Raw genomic sequence first — 18,084 nt, 5'->3', positions numbered from 1 at the left:
CAGGGAGGTGGTGGAGTCACCATCCCTGGAGGTGTTTAAGAGATGGGTAGATGTTGTACTTAGGGACATGGTTTGGTGGTGTCGATAGAGCTAGGACAAAGGTTGGACTCAAATGATCTTGAAGGTCTCTTCCAACTGAAACTGTTACATGATTCTGTGATAAACTCATTTGGAACAGAAGGCAGGAAATTTATGTGACTTACAGTTGGAAGTGGTGTGCGGGATCTTGCCATGTGTTGCCATGTTGTACACACAGGCACTAACGGAGAGCCAGACATATCGCTGAGGACTGACTATCTTGCCCTGAAAAAAGGATGCAGAATCCAGGCTCTGTCCCCGCTTCCCCGTGCTATTTTGTCCCATAGCAAACCCCAGTGGGAGTCCTGGTCTTCAGGGCAATGGCTCCATGTACAGGCGCAGTTGGAGAGGTCTCTGGCATCTGGGAGAGGGAAGGGAGGGACCTTGGTTGAGACAGTGAAGTAGGTGTTGGAGGGGGATAAGCCAGCTGCCCCGGGAGTGGACTGAGTTTCTGTAGATGTCATAGTCAAGGCAGGCCCTGAAGAGAGCAAGGCTGAAGGAGGAGGTATGCAGAAAAAAACAGGGCTTGGGAGAGGTTTAATGAAAGACAGGTCATCCTGGGGTTGCCACACTAAAAGAAGGAACTGGAGCAACAGCTGCCCATCTCAGTGGTAGTCTTGAGCTGGTGTGAGGTCTGGGACCTGGTGTTTTGATCCAGCGAAGAACACCTAAGTTCAGAAGGGTGCTTACAGCATTGAGACAGTGGCCGTTCTTTGAGGCAATGTCTGAGAAAGAGAATAGGGAGATGGGCATGGTGGTGGTGGGGATTAACTGGGGCCTTTAAGATGTGAGGATCCATTCCTCTTTGGGCATGGAATTCCTAATCTTGATTGAATACCTAATCCTTTTATCTGGATTCAGCCTCTGCACCCTGTTGGGTGCCATTCTGCTTACAAACCTAGGACCCTTGCATGCTCTTCCACTCTGTGGCGTGGGGTGTGATTTACCTGAGTGCTCGAGCCTTGCTAACTGCTGTACAGTTGTTTCCAAGATCTTGGCCTTCTCCAGGTGTGACAAGGCTCTGGTGATCTAGGGAAATGGAAAAGAGGTCCCGTTAGAGGAGGACCTTGTGTTAAGGCTGGGAAGCAGAGACAGGAGCCCAGGAGAGAGTTTTAGAGATCCCAAAGCAAATTACCGGAAGTGCATTGGGAGGGTCTCCCCTTCGCTAGTCCCAAGGCTGGCATGGTATGTTAACCTCTGACTTCAGAGAGCAGGAGGTTTTTTTCCCCAAAGAAGGGAACCTCCCTTGACTCCTTCAGCCCTGGGAGGCTGTTCTCCACCTGCTCCTCGGGGTTCTGCTGAGGAAGTTGCCTCAGCTGCTCCAGGCTGACATTCATCTGTGCGCTTTTCGATCAGTGGCTTCAGAGACTCCCAAGAAGAGAGAATGTGAAGGCAAGGAGAAAGAAGGCAGATCTGTACCCCGATGGGAGTAAGATGCACTGCCGCCAGTGCCTTTTGCTGAGCGAGTGCGAGTTGTGCTTTGGGCTGTCCCCTTTGCTGGTACCCTGGTTTGATGAAAATTCACTGACTGATCACTGACATAGGTTATTAATCCAATGGAAGAGCACACAGAGGTATGTGTGCACACACAATGATTTACTCCTCTTCCTCTGTCTGCCGACAAGCTGTGAGAAGCTCTAAGTTGTTGTAAGCAGGTGCCTTGAGTCTGCAAGCAGCACTGCTCTAGTTGAGCTGCCTGAAAGCCAGAACACCTGCGCACTCAGAAAGCCCACCTCTGTTACACCACCCCAATTTCGGCATTTAGACCACACCTGCATCTGGTTAATTTTTCCCCATGAGTTACAGTTCCAAGCGAAATGGTTTCCTGTTAAAAGTAGTTCATCTGCTGTATCGGGGCAAAGGGAAGGCCTGGGATGAGTCTCTTACATTTCTGAGATGCCTGTGGCAGCTCTTCCAGCAGGATGGAGAAAGAGAAGGTTGGTTGTTCCCAGCATGAAGGTCAACAGTTTGTTTAGGATGCGCAGGATGGGGTTCCAAGTCTTCCTTTCCGTTCAATGGAGAAAAAAATCCGTTCTCTCTCCTCCCACTGCTGTCACCTTCAGATGGACTAGTTGAAGCACCAAAGCAATGCAGTTCAGTGGTACCTCTGGATCTTGCTAAGGAGCAAGTAAAGCACCTGGAGTGAGACAGAGGGGCCTGCCATGCTTCGAAGGAGGAGAGGAGGAGGTGGGCAGAATAAGGTGGAGGGGGACTGGAAACACTGGTAGAAAGATGGGTGAGAGTGCATTAGCTACACACAAACAGAACCGAAACTTAAGGGGTTTTTTTTGTTGTATATTCAGTTTTCCTATTTGAAAATTTATCATGAAAATGAGGCATTAGAACTAGTGGGAACTTTGTCCTTAAATGCTTTTGTTGGAACTTTGTCCTTAAATGCTTTTGTTGGCAGCCCTGAAGCTCTGTGCACCTTTCAGTGTCCTTTTTAAAGCAGGGTAGAATACTGGGGAAGTATGTTGAGCCTGAGAAAGTTTACCTTGTGCCAATGTTTGTAAACAGTAAATGAGATGATATCCACAGCCACAAACCAGGTAAACTGGCATGAAGTCAAGATAAGAGGTGGAAAATGCATTAAATTTAAAAATAAAAATGGATGTATCAGGTTTTGTAGTGTTCTTGATCTCACTTTGTTGAAATTGTTCCTGTCCGACGGCTGTAGTATTTTCTGGTTAAATCATGGGTTGGGTTAACAAAGGCACTACAGCCACCCAAAATTAAAGGTTACACCAGCACAAGGTGTCGTACTTAGCAACGTGGGACTATGCTCTGATTTAAAACAAATTAATTATTAAAACAACAAAAGGTCTGATATAGATTTTAGTTTACAAATTTCAAGTAATGAGGGGAAAAAGAGACCCCAGAATATGAAATTATTTCTAGTAGGATGCTGTTCTTAAACTAATGCTCATTAGTAACCTGATTGATGATCTGAAAGAAGATACTAAACTAGTGCTGATGAAGCTTTCAGAGGACCCGAGGAACAATGAAAGTGATAAATGGTGTAAAAAGATGAGATGTGCAGAGCAGTCTGTACCTATTGCTGTGGTGTTTGTTTATAAGCAGTAAGTATTTCTGGCTGCACTGAAAGCAGAAAGACATTCATCCAGGAACATAAACGTAGTCTGTGCGCTTTCAAGATGGAGGACTGTTTTCTGGAAACTGGAGGGAGTCCAAAAAGAATTAGGGGGTTGGGAGATAACCAAGTAAATGAGTGGTACTTGCATAATTCATCGTCTGTGGGGATGGGTTACACTTGGATGCATTAGCCTGCATTTGCCAAGAAGGGAGGTAAAGTTTCTCCGCTATATCTCCATAGTGAACCCATTGTGTGAAATGTGAGCATACAACACTAAAAAGGACACGAAAGATTCGAAGGACTCGAGAAAGGAGCAGCTAGGATGACTTGAAGCCTGGAAACACTGACTGGCACTACAGCATAACACAAACTCAAGACTTTTAGTGTCAGCTCATTCCAGTCGAACGCAGGCTGGTGTTACCTAGATGGGAATGACAGCAGAGGGCCCTTTAACCCAGTGGAAAACCTGCAGCTGCCTAATGAGAGAACTGGAAATGGGATGCAGGCCTTCATGGGAGATCATTAGAGCGTATCCAGGTTTTTTCAGCTCTTGCTACTGCAAACCTAGATGGGGTGTCTCAAAGAGAAGCTGGAGAGCAGGCACAGGAATGGGGTGAGGTAGTTCTTGGCCACTTGAGAAGCCAAGCGACATGATTATACCTGTCTCTTAAGGCTTTAAAAAATCTACGGATTGGAGAGGAAAGCAGGCTGGCACAGTGCTAGACTGCAGGGGAGGGTGGGAAGGGGAAGAAGAGACCTGGTGACTTGATCGGGACTTCAAAGCACATAGGACCACAAAGCGAACTGCAGGAAACAGAGTGGTCCGTGGGCACAGCAGTTGGTTTGGGAAACAAATGAGCATGTCCGTGGTGGGGGAGTGTAAAATCTCACGGGCAAATGCCACTTGCATGGCACCAGCCCCAGTGTTGGAGAACTACAGGATTTAAAATAGACCTCCATACAGGGTCTAGGTTGGAATCACTTGTTCGATTTTGCAACGTGATTCTACTTTCCAAAACACTCATAAAAAATTACTTGATTTTACTTTTCAGCCCTGTCTTAAATGTAACTATTTTTTTCCTCCTGGGAATTTTCTTTTTTAAAGAGAACACTTCAAAAAATGTCTCCATGGGGGAAATGTCTCCATGGGGGAAACTCCACTTAGGTTATTGTAACTTCTGCTGTCTCCTCACATCTGTCTCTTTTGGCTCACTGGGTTTATAAATCCTAAGGGCGCTTAATACAAACTTGAATGGGGGGGAGGTGATACAAAGGAAGGGGAATAGAATAGACACTACCTGTCTCCAACTGCTAGTGCTGTAATGATCGGAGGTAAGCTGGAAGCAGAGGTACTAGCCTCACGATATTCATCCCTTACTAATAAGAGAAAGGGAGAACAAAAACTGCAAAAAAATAAATACATGAGTAAATAAATAAAACCCAGACACATTGCCAAATTGGGTGAGGGTATCACACAGGAGGATGCAGGTGGCCTTGAAAGTGTCAGTAACAGCAAAGGGACTAAAGTTAGTAGCACAAAGTAAAAGGGAAAAGGCACATTGGACCCAAATTCAGGACTTTCTTAGCTGTAAACTGGAGCCTCTTTCATTTCAAGTGGCAGAAAACAATAAAGACTCAGGATTGCCAGTGAATCGTGTAATAACTGTAAGCACCTACTGAGGCATCGAGCAAAAGACACACAATCTGAGAGGCGTTTCTAGTAGCTACAGGTATGTGTTACTGTTGCTATGCGAGGTGCTGATCAGATTTCACCTGTGGAAGAGAACTGTGCTCATTTCTAGCCAAGAAAGCTTAGTTTGAAGTGCAAGTAAGAGCAAGCTTGTAGGATAGCCTGCAAGTTGTGGAGAGCTCACAATGTATGAGGGGGCTGGTTTGGTTAGTTAAGCAAAGTGAAGTCTGTACTCCAGGGAATTAAACACCAGAGAGGAAGAACAGCTTCAGCTAAAGCCACGCTGGCACAGGAGAATACATACGAGCTGTGAATCCATTTAAGGTGGAAATTAGAAAAACTTTCTAACCATCTCAGCAGTCAGGTTCTGGAGCAGCCTGCCAAGGGGACTAGTGGGGACAATAAAATTAACCAGTTTTTGGTTGGAGAAGCTTTCACAAGGGATTATGAGACAGTACCATAAGAGATCATGCTTGGTCACCAGGAGCCTCCTTCTCACTTCTCCCACCAAACAGATCCATCTTCCCGCGTCCCAAAGCCAGTGCTAAATGCTTCAGAGGCAGATGCAGCGAAACCTGAAGGAGACAGGGCAAAGCCTCCCCAGAAACATTTTCTCCTGGTCCAAGGGGGCAGGGACTTCACTTGTGCCTCAGAGCAGGAGGGCGTAGAGTTGCTTTTAACGCATGCACAAGTGCTACAGTAATTCTGGATGTTCTTGTTACCTGTATAAGGGTCATGGCTCTTGAATCCAGATGACATTTCGGTTATCTATTGAATTTATCGCAATGTGAATATAATTGCACAAAGAATTTTGCTGCAAGCAAACTCCTTCCCCTGGCAGTGGCAGAGCCTGCTACCAGCAGAGAAGGTGGACAAAAATCCAGCCCAGTTCCACACTGCACCAGCAGGGATGCTTGTGGAAAACTGTAGCAGCCCTGAAGAGAAACACCCAAAAGGTGGGTGGCTGAAGAACCAGGAGTGAAAGCAGGTGGGTTTTTTTCTCAGTATTGCAGCTAAGCAGTGACTAGTACTAGGAAAAGGGATGAGGGAAGAAGAGCCCCGCAGGTGGGCACACAGACAGACACCCACGGAGAGGATGGCAGAGAGGGAAAAGGGTCACACAAGGAAAATGAGCAGCTATTCCAGGGTATAAAAATGAGACAAGAAGGATCTCAGAGATCTGAGAGATGCATTTGCAGCTGCTGGCATGGCCTATGGGATTCTTCTGACTACTTTACCTTGCTCTGTGTCTTAGTCCTGCAGAGCCAGGGCCTCATCCCAGGGAGGCTGATCCAGCTGTGGCGGGAGGCAGGCACAACCCTTAGTGGCTGCTGTTGCCAGGGAGCCTTTGCAAGAAGGTACGGCCCCACGGAAAGCGGACCGGGACATTCCTGTGTCTGTTCACCTAATAGACCAGACTGTCAGGCACCCACCTTCCATAAAAGGCCTTTGAAGGGGACATGAGCGAGTGCCCCATTGGAGCAGAGGTGAGGCAGCCCTGCGTGAGGCTCCAGGGGACCACACGGCTGCATGCACAGATGCTTTCATACGCACCAGCCCTCCTGTTCATCAAGAAACAAACAAAAACCAACCCCTTAAATGTCTCATTTGGGGGACAGGGGCAAGGGTAGCCTCAGCAACCCCCATAAACAAAATGTTGGCTCCTTTTGAGGGGGGCCCTGCTGAGGATCATTAACCATAAAGACCACCTCTACCTCCACAGGTCCTCCAGCACAAACCACTGGAGAATGGGGAGAACCTCAGACAAGTCCTGCAGTGTGCTTGCCTGGCTGTTATGCTTCACTCACCAGGTACAGATGGACACTGTGGCAGAGTCTGGGCTGCTGGCAGCATGGTGTCTGACACCCCCGCCACCTTCAAGAATGAGAGCAGCAAGCTCCCCGGAAGAAATTGTGCCCCCAGTAATGCAATAAGAAGAATTACCATCATTAACCTCAATTCCTGATAAGAATCCATGGTTACCTCTTGGCACAGGGTGGCTGGAGGCAGCTGGCAAAAGTTAGACATCAGGGAAAGAGCCATTCAGGTCCTGTCCTACCTCCTCTGTTTTCTGAATCCAGATGTGAAAGCCCCACGTATAATCATAGAATCATAGAATCATTTGGGTTGGAAGGGACCTTAAAGATCATCTAGTTCCAACCCCCCTGCCATGGGCAGGGACACCTTCCACTAGACCAGGTTGCTCCAAGTCCCATCCAGCCTGGCCTTGAACACTGCCGGGGGGGGACAACTTGTCTGGGCAACCTGCTCCAGTGTCTCACCACCCTCACGCTGAAGAAATTCTTCCTAGTATCTAATCTAAATTTACCCTCTTTCAGTTTGAAACTGTTACCCCTCATCCTATCACTACCCTCCCTGATCAAGAGTCCCTCCCCATCTTTCCTGTAGGCCCCCTTTAAGTACTGGAAGGCCGCTAGAAGATCTCCCTGGAGCCTTCTCCAGGCTGAACAACCCCAACTCTCTCAGCCTGTCCTCACAGGGAAGGTGCTCCAGCCACCTGATCATCTTTGTGGCCCTTCTCTGGACCCACTTGAGCAGGTCCATGTCTTTCTTGTGCTGGGGATCCCAGAGCTGAATGCAGCACTGCAGGTGGGGTCTCACCAGAGCAGAGCAGAGGGGGAGAATCACCTCCCTCGATCTGCTGGCCACACTGCTCTTGATGCAGCCCAGGGTGCGATTTGCTTTCTAAGCTGCAAGCGCACATTGCTGGCTCATAGTCAGTTTTTCACCCACCAGCACCCCCAAGTCCTTCTCCGCAAGGCTGCTCTTGATCCACTCATTGCCCAGCCTGTGTCTGTCCTTGGGATTGCCCCAATCCAGGTGCAGGACCTTGCACTTGGCCTTGTTGAGCTTCATGAGGTTTGCATGGGCCCACCTCTCCAGCCTATCCAGGTCCCTCTGGATGGCCTCCCTTCCCTCCAGCGTGTCGCCCGCACCGCACAGCTTGGTGTCATCAGCAAACTTTCTGAGGGTGCACTCAATCCCACTGTCCATGTCACCAACAAAGATGTTAAACAGCACCAGTCCCAATACTGACCCTTGAGGAATGCCACTAGTCACCGGTCTCTGCTTGGACATCGAGACATTCACTGCAACTCTTTGAGTGCGACCATCCAACTAATTCCTGATCCACTGAGTGGTCCATTTGTCAAATCCATGTCTCTCCAGTTTAGAGACAAGGATGTTGTGCAGGACATGTCGAATGCTTTGCACAAATCCAGGTAGATGACATCAGTTGCTCTTCCCTTATCCACCAACACTGTAACCCTGTTGTAGAAGGCCACCAAACTTGTCAGGCATGATTTGCCCTTAGAGAAGCCATGTTGGCTGTCACCAATCACCCCCTTATTTTCCATGTGCCCTAGCATACTTTTCAGGAGCATCCACTCCATGGTCTTGCTGTGCACAGAGGTGAGACTGACTGGCCTGGAATTCCCTGTGTCTTCCTTTTTTCCCTTTTTAAATATGGGGGCTATGTTTTCCCTTTTCCAGTCAGCAGGAACTCCGCTGGCCTGCCATGACTTCTCAAATATGATGGCTAGCGGGCTTAGCAACTTCATCCACCAGTTCCCTTAGGACCCACAGACACATCTCATCAGGTCCTGTGGACTCGTCCACCTCCAGGTTCCTTAGATGATCTCAAACCGGATCCTCTCCTATATGGGCAGTTCTTCATTCTGCCCGTCCCTGCCTTTGCCTTCTGTGACTTGGACAGTGTGGCTGGAGCACTTGCTGGTGAAGACTGAGGCAAAAATGTCGTTGACTACCTCAGCCTTCTCCATATCCTGGGTAACCAGGTCTCCTGTTTCCTTCCAGAGAGGGCCCACATTGTCTCTAGTGTTGCTTTTGTCACTGAGGTACCTATGGAAGTTTTTCTTGTTGCCCTTGATGTCCCTGGCCGGATTTAATTCTGTCAGGGCTTTGGTTTTCCTAACTAGATCCCCAGCTGCCAGGACACTTTCTTTGCCCTCCTCCTCTGCCTGTAGCAGACCCCCACTATAATGTCACCTGTCACTTCCCGCCCTTTAATAAGCTCTTGGTCAGCTCCTCCTCCATCCCCAGGCAGTGCTCCATGCACTCCAGCTGGTCATTGACATAGAGGGTGACACCCCCACCTCATCTCCCCTGCCTGTCCTTCCTAAAGAGCCTGCATGCTCCCATTCCACACTACAGTCATGGGAGCTATCCCATCACGTCTCTGTGATGCCAATAAGATCATAGCCCTGCAGGTGTGTGCACGTCTCTAACTCCTGTTTGTTCCCCATGCTACGTGCACTTGCATAGAGGCATTTAAGTTGGGCCCCAGAAGAAGCTGACTTTCTGGCTGGAATTCCTTTGTGCTGCTCTTCAGGTGCTCTCCTGCTGACCTGAGATCCCTCTCCAGGCTCTGGGCATCTATTGCTGGTGCTGGCATCATACTGGTAGGAGTGGAACGGATTGAGGTTCCCCTCCACCGGCAACTTAAGTTTAAAGCCCTCTTCACCAGCTTGGCAAGCCTATGACTGAAGATGCTCTTCCCCTTCTCTGACAGAGGGACCCCATCAGCACCTGCTAGACCAGGTCTCTCAAAGCAAGTCCCATGGTCTAAGTAGCCAAACCCCTGGCTGTGTCACCAGTCCCGTAGCCAATTGTTGACCTGCCAGATTTGAGTGGCCCTTTCAAACCCCTTCCCTTTGACTGGGAGAACTGATGAAAAACTGCCTGCACTCCAGAGTCCCTTACTGCCACTCCCAGAGCTCTCTAATCCTTCTGGATAGTCCACAGACTGCTCCTGGCTGTATCACTGGTGCCCCCATGAAACAACAGCAGAGGATAATAGTCAGTGGGCTGTGCAAGGCTCAGTGGTCTCTGGGTGACATCCTTGATATGAGCCCCCAGTAAGCAGCACACCTCTCTCGAGAGCGTGTCAGGTTGGCAGATGGGTGCCTCTGTCCCTCTCAGGAGAGAACCGCCTACTACTGTCACCTGTCGCCTTTTCTTAGTTGTGCTGGCTGTTATTTGGGGAGCAGACTGGGCTGCCTTGTTCAGCTCCAGCATCTCTCCTGATGTGATGGGTCTTTCCTCTCCGGTCTGCAGAGCGGTGAAGTGGTTCTGCAGGGGTACCTCAGGCTTTGGGGGAAGTCTCTTCCTCCTCCAGGTCCTTACCATTGCAGCCTTCCATTCTTCAGCATTATTGGCCCCCTCTCTCTTCTGTGTGTGCAACCCCCCTGCCCCACCCCCACCCCTCCAGCACTCAGGAGGTTGCAATGAATCACCACACAAGAGTCATTATGCTTGCCGTGCTAGGGCTGGCAGATCTCCTGCTCCTCAAGCTGGGACGAACACTTCTTCATACCCTCTCTTCTACAGTCCCCTAAACCTCATTCCTTTGCCAAGTCTTAGGGTGCCGTGTGTCTAGGTTCTTCTGTTCTGCTCTACTCAGGGTCTGTTTTCTCAGTATTTTCTCTGGGAAAAAACAGGGTTAAAATACAAAGGCATTTAAAATTAAAATGAAAACTTATAATAATAATAATAATAGTGCTCAGTACTTATCTCTCTCTTGCCATCTTCAAAGTGATTTACAAATGTTAACTAATTAATTAATCTTCACATCCTCTCTAACTGAAATTCAGAGTCACGGCTGAAGTAAGCAGGAAAATAAGAAGCGTGGTTTTCAGGTGAAGGGCAAAGGGAAACCTATGCTCCTGCCTACCGTTTGCCAGACGGCAAGGCAATTTGCAGTAATATTTTCATTCTGCACTGCACACCTCTCATTTATTTTTCAGTCACTCCAAAGGTCTGAAGTAATTTTATGTGCTACCTTCTGCTTCCTTTTTCTTAATGGAGGTCTTAAAAGGTGTTCCCTTTGAAAAGTAAGCAAAACAGAAGACAAAATAGAGCTGTGCAGATGCCCCTTGATCAAATATGCTTAATCCCAAACTCTTCTGAAATTCACAACACAACCAGCCTTGAGAGGGGCAAATAAAATGGGAAGGAGGAGCAAGGCCTATGGCTGCACTTGGCAAATGCCACTACCAGAGAGCTGAGCTGAGCCTGGGAGAGGGGAGGGCAGAAAACGAAGTTATGGCAGAAGGCTGCAGGCAGACTTATGCCAGCTGTTATTCCGCCATGAGGATCTGAGCCCGGGGCTTCAGCACAGCCTAGGACTGGTGTGGCAAGCCCCCTCCCGCCCCAGACCCCAAGTTGGCCCACATGCTGGTTGCTGTCACCAGTGCAATGGGGTTTGTGCTCAGAAGACTGACGCCAGCACGTGTATGGAGCTCGGGCACTGCTCCGCCCTGCCATGTGTCGCGTGCTGTGCAGGGCGCTCACACAAGCGTATCCCGCGCGACCGGCGTGGAGCTCTCAGTGCTGGCTCAGGGATGCTACCAACTCCACTCCTGGGATCTGCAGCCTGGATTCAAACTGTGGATTCAGGACGTTTAAAAAGACCCTTTGTGCCTAATCGCCAAGTGCAGCTAAAGAGAGCAAAGCCCAACAGGTCAGAGGGGAGCCGAGACACTTGAGATAAAGAGGTGTTACAGCTGCGTTTCCTAAGCCGCAGCAGGGCTCTTGTAGGCAACAAGTATCATCCTCCATGGTTGGCAACCAGCTCTCCCTGAAGGTGCCACTGCTCCAGCCCTGTTACAGCCACCATCCCAGTCCAGCTCCCGCTGGATCTCAGCCGGCTGTTAGGAGTGCTTTGTCAGGCTGCTCAGCTCCATCCTGAGCCTGTTCTCCTCACTCCTTTCCTTCACAGCCCAAAGGCTTTGCAAGCAGCTCCTATTTCAAAGGCCACAGGGTGTGAGACACATTTGGCAGGTGCTCAGGTATCACCTCCCCTGTTGGCACCCCGGTCCCAGACTAGGTCTTCCCAGGGAGTGGGAGGATCTGATGTGCACGGCCATTACCGCTTCTTGCGGACCACCGCAAACCCAGCGAGCCTGGTGACTTTCCTCACTGAAAGACAGATGAGGGTGATGTGATGCAGAAGGAGGAAGACTCAAGGTAACCTAAACAAAAGCTGGAAGCATTGTCGCAACCCCTCCCTGCAACTTACGCAAAACAGGCCTAGTCAAGTAGGCTCCCTGATGCTGCAGGTTAGTCAGACCTCTCTAGGTGGGCTGAGACAACCCCAGCTCAGCTGCCCTCTTATGCACTCCTGCAGCCAGATTTGCATCTCTCGTCTGGTGAACTTCATGCCAAAACTCTCCTACTTGGCACTTCCGTGCCAGACGACTACAGCTAAGGGGCTTGATACCACGGGGGACAGAATGGGGGAAAGGTGTGGGGCTGCCCTAGCTCTCGGAGACCTCAGCCAGTGACAGCAGTGACCCTGGGACAGCTTGGCATATCCCTGGCCCTGGCTCAGCTGGCTAGTATGCCCTGCCCTGTGACCTTACACCCAGGGAAGGAAGCTGCTTTATTTTGAGTTCGGGGGCTCAGGTGACAAGGGTTCCCCACTGCTGTATTACAGCAGTCCAGAACTAGTAAACCAGCAACGCCGCACAAACCAGCATTGAGATGGCATCACATCTTGCTATCGCTAAACCAAACAGGGTGTCACAGCCCGCCTCCCCACCCCCGTAACAAGGCTTGCTCCCACCTACGCTGCCTCAGCTCCAGCTCTGCACAGGGAGCTGACCTAGAATAAAACTCGCCTAGCCCAGTGAATTGAAGCTAGGGCTTTCCCTGGTTGGATTAATTTTTTGATGGTTTGCTCACGCACAGAAACCCAGGTTCAAGGAATCAAATTGTAGCACTGGCACAAGGGAAGAGACAGAACCAAGCGGCGGCGGGAGTCACAGTGCCAATTTATTTTCACATTAGTACAGGCTATCGTGGAACAGCAGTGTGACACTCGCAGCCATCTGACTCAGTTTCAAGCCAGTCTCAAAGATGCATCCTCTGAAGAATCTGACGGGGTTTTCTGGGCATCTCACAGGAGTCAATGTCATTAAATTTGATTTTATTTTTCAACCAGACTCCAACATCACCCACAAATGGCTGAAGAAGCATCTGTACTATGAGAACTCAACCCTTGACTCTATCACCTTCAACTCCTGTCAGCTAAGTCCTCACATCACTTTCCCTTTTGTCTGGGACCATGGGGCACGTAGTTGACACAAATACGAACTTTTTCCTCAGTTTCTGCACCTTCCTCTGAGACTACGTGAAAAGCAACTCTTCTGAATGTTCTAGATGCAAATTAATCACACAAGAAACTCTTCAAGTAAGATTTATGACTCATTCCTGCTTTATGGACTCTCATCCCACCAGAGCTACTGTAACACTACCTTTTGGAAAGGGAAGTGAGTATTTTGAGGATATTCCACCCAGAAATGGGACAGAGACTCTGACTTATTTTGGAACATCCAGAATCGGTATAAAAGACAAAGAGACACCACCACAGGAGCACAAATTCGTATAGATATGTCCATAGATCTATATTTTTATTGTTTTATATATATTTATAGTATATTTATATATTTTTAAAAGAACCCCTTCAAAAACTACCCTCCCACCTAGCAAAACAAAGATTGAACAATCAAAGATGGCAGCTGCATCCTGGAGCAAAGTATCCCAGGGGTCTCAGAGCCAAAATGATTGCTCCGCACCAGTGCACTCTTTCCCAGCTTCTGTGATGCCCTGTGGTGCAAAGGTGATTGACACAGTTTTATGTCTCTTTAAATTGACCTGTCAAAAGACAGGGAGAGAGAAAGAGAAACACATGGCCATGGCGATGGGGGCTTGAGTGGCAGGGGAAACAGCAACACACACAACTGGAAGCTTAAGAGTGTGAAATGCTGTGATGAAGAAGGAGACACTGCCTGGAAAGTCAATAAAGAAGATAACAAAGGGAACAAACATGCAGGAGAGTTAATTGGCAAGATGGATCTCTGAGAAGAGCTCAGAAGCATCACACTTGGGACCCTTGCTACCCCTCCATCCCCCAGATTTCTTCCTCTCACCCTCCCAGTTGTGAAGGGAGATCCAATTAGTTTGATTTCGACCAAATCTTCGCACTGCCCCGGAGCCTGTGGGGAGAGGGGGAAAAAAAATTTAAAAAAAAAATCAGAGTGGACACTCAGTCTCATCCCTGACTTCCTTTTCTAAATGCACACGAAGAGCAGCAGCTGACTTTCCTTGCAAGAGGAGACCACAAGGAAGGCTTATGAAGTCTACTTCAGATCAAGAGCCACAGAGATTTCCCCTCAAATTAGGTCAGATGGGACTGCATCTCTGACCATCCCCTGTCCAGGGAGCAGACCCTTGCAGTCAGCAACCCCACTGGTCCGGAACAGGGCTCCCCTCAGTTCACCTCCCGAACACGCACACAGAGCAGCTCTGTTCATTTGCCCCTACTCCTCACCCTTTGGCTTTGGAAGTTTTCTTGCTCGCCTGGCGCTGGTTGGTGCCGGAGGCTGGCTCCCTGAGCTCTGTTAGGTGCTGTTCTGGGTCTTGGGACGTGGCTGCTGCAGCGGCTGCTGTTGTCACTTTAATGGTCTTCTTCAGGTTTGCCACCTGCAACAGCAGAAGACCAAGAAGCAAGGAAGTTCCCAGGGTTTTTAGTTTGGTTTGTTTGGGTTTTTTTCGTTTGTCTAGTTAAGTTGTTTTTTTTAAAGCAAGCCCTGAAGTTAAGAGCTGCAAGCTCAGGCCAACAAAAGAGCGAACAGCTGTCCAAACCCCTGCACTGCAGAGCAGTGTTAAGCTGCTTTAGGACTCCTCTTCATGCATAACCCCCTGTGGGGTCTGGCCTTGGGAAAAGGCAAAGCGAACTTGAGCAAAGACTGTAACAACCACAGGGTACTAGTTCTAGTTATTTTAAAGTAAGGGTCACTGGCTGCTCCCTCCTTGGCCCACTCACCTCGCTCTCTATCTGCTGCTTAAGTGCCAACTGTTGCTCTTTATGTTGGTTGGCCCGGCTAACCTGCTCTTCAATGCCCGACAAGACAACCTCGCAGCCCTGGCACCTGGAGAGAAGATGTAGAACTGAACAGGCCAGGTAATTTACACAGCACAGAAAGAAACATGAAAGATGACAGATTTCAACTCTAGAGGCCAAAAAGATCGGAAGGTGACAGCTACGCCAGGCAGGGAAGACGCAGGAGCAGGAGTCCAATGTCATGACGTTATTACCTGGGAGGGGGACAAATAACACAGCAACACTAAGTTAGGAACTACAGATACATACTCAGAAAGCCTCCTGCCAGCAGCCAGGACTGTGCAAAGGTTGCTGCAGTCTCATCGCCCCTCCAGCAACAAACAGGGGAATTTGGAAATTTTTTTTTGAAAACTTCTTTCCATTGAAGTATGGGAAAGGGGATCATGTAGGCCACCTCACAACACTACCCCACAGCGACACACAGAGGACCCAGAGAAGCCACCAGACACTCCTGCAATCTTTTTTTTGGGTGTTAGTATTGGGGGCTTCCTCCTCACCACTCCTGCAATGTGCGGGTGATGGTGCTTAGCTCCTCCCTCCGGATGTCCCTCCCAATGCTGTAATCCACCTCCAGGCGCTGGTTCCGCTGATCCAAGCTCCCTCGCAGCACATCTGCATATACAGCCTCAATCACGAGGTCCTCCAGTTGCCGGACATTCTTCAGCTGTAACTGCTCCAGCAGCACTGAGTAGGGAATGCACTGTGGAAACATGATGGTAACTAGCATGAGGTAATCCCAGCGGAAGGAGAACTTGGGGAAAAATAGGGCCACTACCTTGATCTTGGCAGCCAGAGTGACAACTGACAGGTGCCTCAGTTTGTTCTTCTGAGCCTCTGTCAAGGGAGGAAGGTTTGCTGCTTCGGCTATTGTCAGGGGAAAGAACAGGGTAGAAGAATTTATGCCTCATTTTCCATTTCCCAGCCCTGCACAGAAGCATCTGCACCATACTCATTTCTTAAAGTGTCTACACAACAATCCCCCAAGTGATGCTTCATCTTGCCAAGCCATCCCCATTAATTCTCAGCTCAAAAGACCTTTTCTGAGCAGCCTTTCCTCCCCTCAGTCTCAACTCATCCCCTCTAGCTGCCCCATGCCTTATTTATGCAGGTCTGCACATCCCAGTGGGTACCTAAGTCTTTCCCCTCACCTCTCAAGATGTTCTTGGAAATTCCCCAGGCAACTGGTGGCATTAATTACTGTCAGGCACCCCAGTGGTCTCGGGACCGAACCACAATCGGGCGTCTGTCGGGCCCTAGTGAGTGAGGCACGGCTCTTGCCACAAAAGGGGGGGTTTGGGTGAGAGTCTATCACGGCTCAGGGCTCTGGCACGTTTTCCCGCACCGAGGGACCACCATCACCGGGAGGGGAAAGGGCCCCTGAACCGCGTCGTGCCCGCGCCGCCCCGGGGCCCGGCCTCACCCAGGTAGTCCGCGTAGGTGCCGTAGGCGAAGATGGTCAGGAGGCGGAAGACGGGGGAGAACTCGCTGTCAGCCAGCTGCGGGGACACACGGTCAGGCTCCGCCGCCCTCTGTCCCGGGCCGCGGGCAGGGCCCGGCGGGCCTGACGCCCGGGGCGAGCCGCGGGGACCGGGCCGGGCCGTGCCGGGCCTGTCTCACCTCCCGGACGGCGGGCATGTCCAGCAGCTCCCCGAAGACGTAGATGCCCGGGGCCTCCAGCACCTGGTGGATGAGGCTGGCGAGGGCGGCGCCGCGGGCCGCCTTGGCCAGCAGCAGGAACTGCTCCTGGCTCTGCCCCGTCACCTTCCCTTCGGCCGCCATGGCGCTGCTGCTGCCGCCGCCGCCGCCGCCGCCCCCCGCGGGGCTCGGGCCCCGCCGCGCTCGCCCTCACGCAGGCCCCGGCCCCTGTCCCGGCCCCAGCCCCGGCCCCGGCAGAACTTCTCTATGGCACAGCGGTCGCAGAGCGGCCGCTTCCGGGTGCTAACACCGCCAGGCCCCGCCGCGCCTCAGCCCCGCACCCGCCTCCGACTGGGGGAGGCGGCGGCAAGGCCCGCCCCCGCCGCTTCCCCATTGGCTAGCCAGAAGGCCGGGCGGCGGGGCGAGCCTGCCGAGAGTGCGCCCCCCGCCGGCCGGGGTGGGCGCCGCCGGCCAGAGCGGCGTCTTGTCGCCTCAGCGGCAGCCGCTCGCCGCCCCGGGGCGCCGCCCGCCTTGGCCCCGGCCTCTCCCGGCCCCAGGACCGGAGAGGGCCCGGCGGGCGTGGCGGGCGCAGGCTCACGCCGGGTGCCCGCTGCTGCCCCACCCCCTGCGGTCCGGGCGGTTCCGTGGGGCGCGGGGCACGGCCTGGCGCGGCGTGAGGGGGCAGGGGAGGCCTGGGCGGGGCGGGCTGGCCCCGGGCGGGTGGGCTGTCCCCCGGGGCCCACTTCGGGGCATCGGCACCCCTCCTTGCACAGGGCCCGGGCAGGGCCACGGCCCGGGGAGCCTCCCCACTGCCACCCTGGCATGGCGGGGTTCGGGTCCCTGGGCCTCCAGCGGCGGCTGGGCCGGCCCGGGCTGGGGCTGGGCCGTAGGGGCTGCCTGGGGTGCAGCCTCCGCCCAGGCTGACAGTGGCCGTGGTGGTCACAGGCGCCGTCTGTCTGTCATCTCTGTTTTCCAGAGCTTTTTTAATGCCCTGTCCTGCTCACCACCGGCACTTAGTCACTGTCCTCCTGTTCTTCGCCACCCATCTTCCATCAAAAGCTCCCCTGAGATGCCCGGTTGTACCGAAATGTGTCCAGCAAGGTGCAGCTGACATAATGGGCATGGATGCTGTGTATTTATGGGTCTTTCTGTACATTTGGGTGAATATCTACTCTAGGCGTACAATATTTATGTTAAAATAGCTGATGAGAAAACAGATACACTACCATATGGCACAGTATTTTTCATATTTCAATTATATATTCTGTAAGTACCACACCAGAATTAAAAGAGATGCATAGAATACCTGTTGTGTGCCTACACATCTCTCTCATCTTTGCTCTGCTTTCACACCATTAAGATCTCACTATTTTGGGCAGTGTTTTGGGGATATGTAAATGTAAAAAATCTCGTGTTGCAAAGCATCGTAATGATATATTTAAACTGCATTTCTTAAATCCCTGCATGCATCCCCTCCTCTACTGCATTAATTTTCACGAAAAAATTGCTTTACTATCTGCTGAATCATTAACCGTCGCACTTGTCAAGAAATGCATCCCTGATGCAGGCAGGGTATGGCCATAAAAAGATAGTTTAAACACTCCACAAGGACAGAAATGTTTATGGTATACTTTAAGTAGC

General features: G+C 50.9%; 1 protein-coding gene across 1 annotated transcript; it reads right to left on the bottom strand.

Moving 5' to 3' along the window:
• Positions 1 to 13,828: 13,828 nt before the first annotated feature.
• On the bottom strand, positions 13,829 to 16,587 carry COPS7A (COP9 signalosome subunit 7A). The gene is made up of 7 exons (XM_086464813.1): positions 16,426 to 16,587; positions 16,229 to 16,304; positions 15,584 to 15,672; positions 15,306 to 15,508; positions 14,731 to 14,836; positions 14,236 to 14,387; positions 13,829 to 13,900 (listed from the first exon to the last, which is right to left on the bottom strand). The coding sequence occupies exons 1-7, from the start codon at positions 16,585 to 16,587 to the stop codon at positions 13,861 to 13,863; spliced, it is 828 nt and encodes a 275-aa protein (XP_086320939.1). The 3' UTR covers positions 13,829 to 13,860.
• Positions 16,588 to 18,084: the final 1,497 nt, after the last annotated feature.

Source organism: Leptosomus discolor, chromosome 1 (genome assembly GCF_034619465.1).
Source record: "Leptosomus discolor isolate bLepDis1 chromosome 1, bLepDis1.hap2, whole genome shotgun sequence".
Lineage (NCBI taxonomy): Eukaryota > Metazoa > Chordata > Aves > Leptosomiformes > Leptosomidae > Leptosomus > Leptosomus discolor.
The sequence above is the reverse complement of the archived record's forward strand: the minus strand, read 5'-3'. Positions and strand labels throughout refer to the sequence as shown.

Coding starts and splice junctions, on each gene's coding strand:
- COPS7A (XM_086464813.1), bottom strand. CDS start 16,587: ATGGCGGCCGAAGGGAAGGTGACGGGGCAGAGCCAGGAGCAGTTCCTG. Junction 16,305..16,425: donor ACATGCCCGCCGTCCGGGAG/GTGAGACAGGCC, acceptor GTGTCCCCGCAG/CTGGCTGACAGCGAGTTCTC. Junction 14,388..14,730: donor AGCAGCAGATAGAGAGCGAG/GTGAGTGGGCCA, acceptor CTGCTGTTGCAG/GTGGCAAACCTGAAGAAGAC.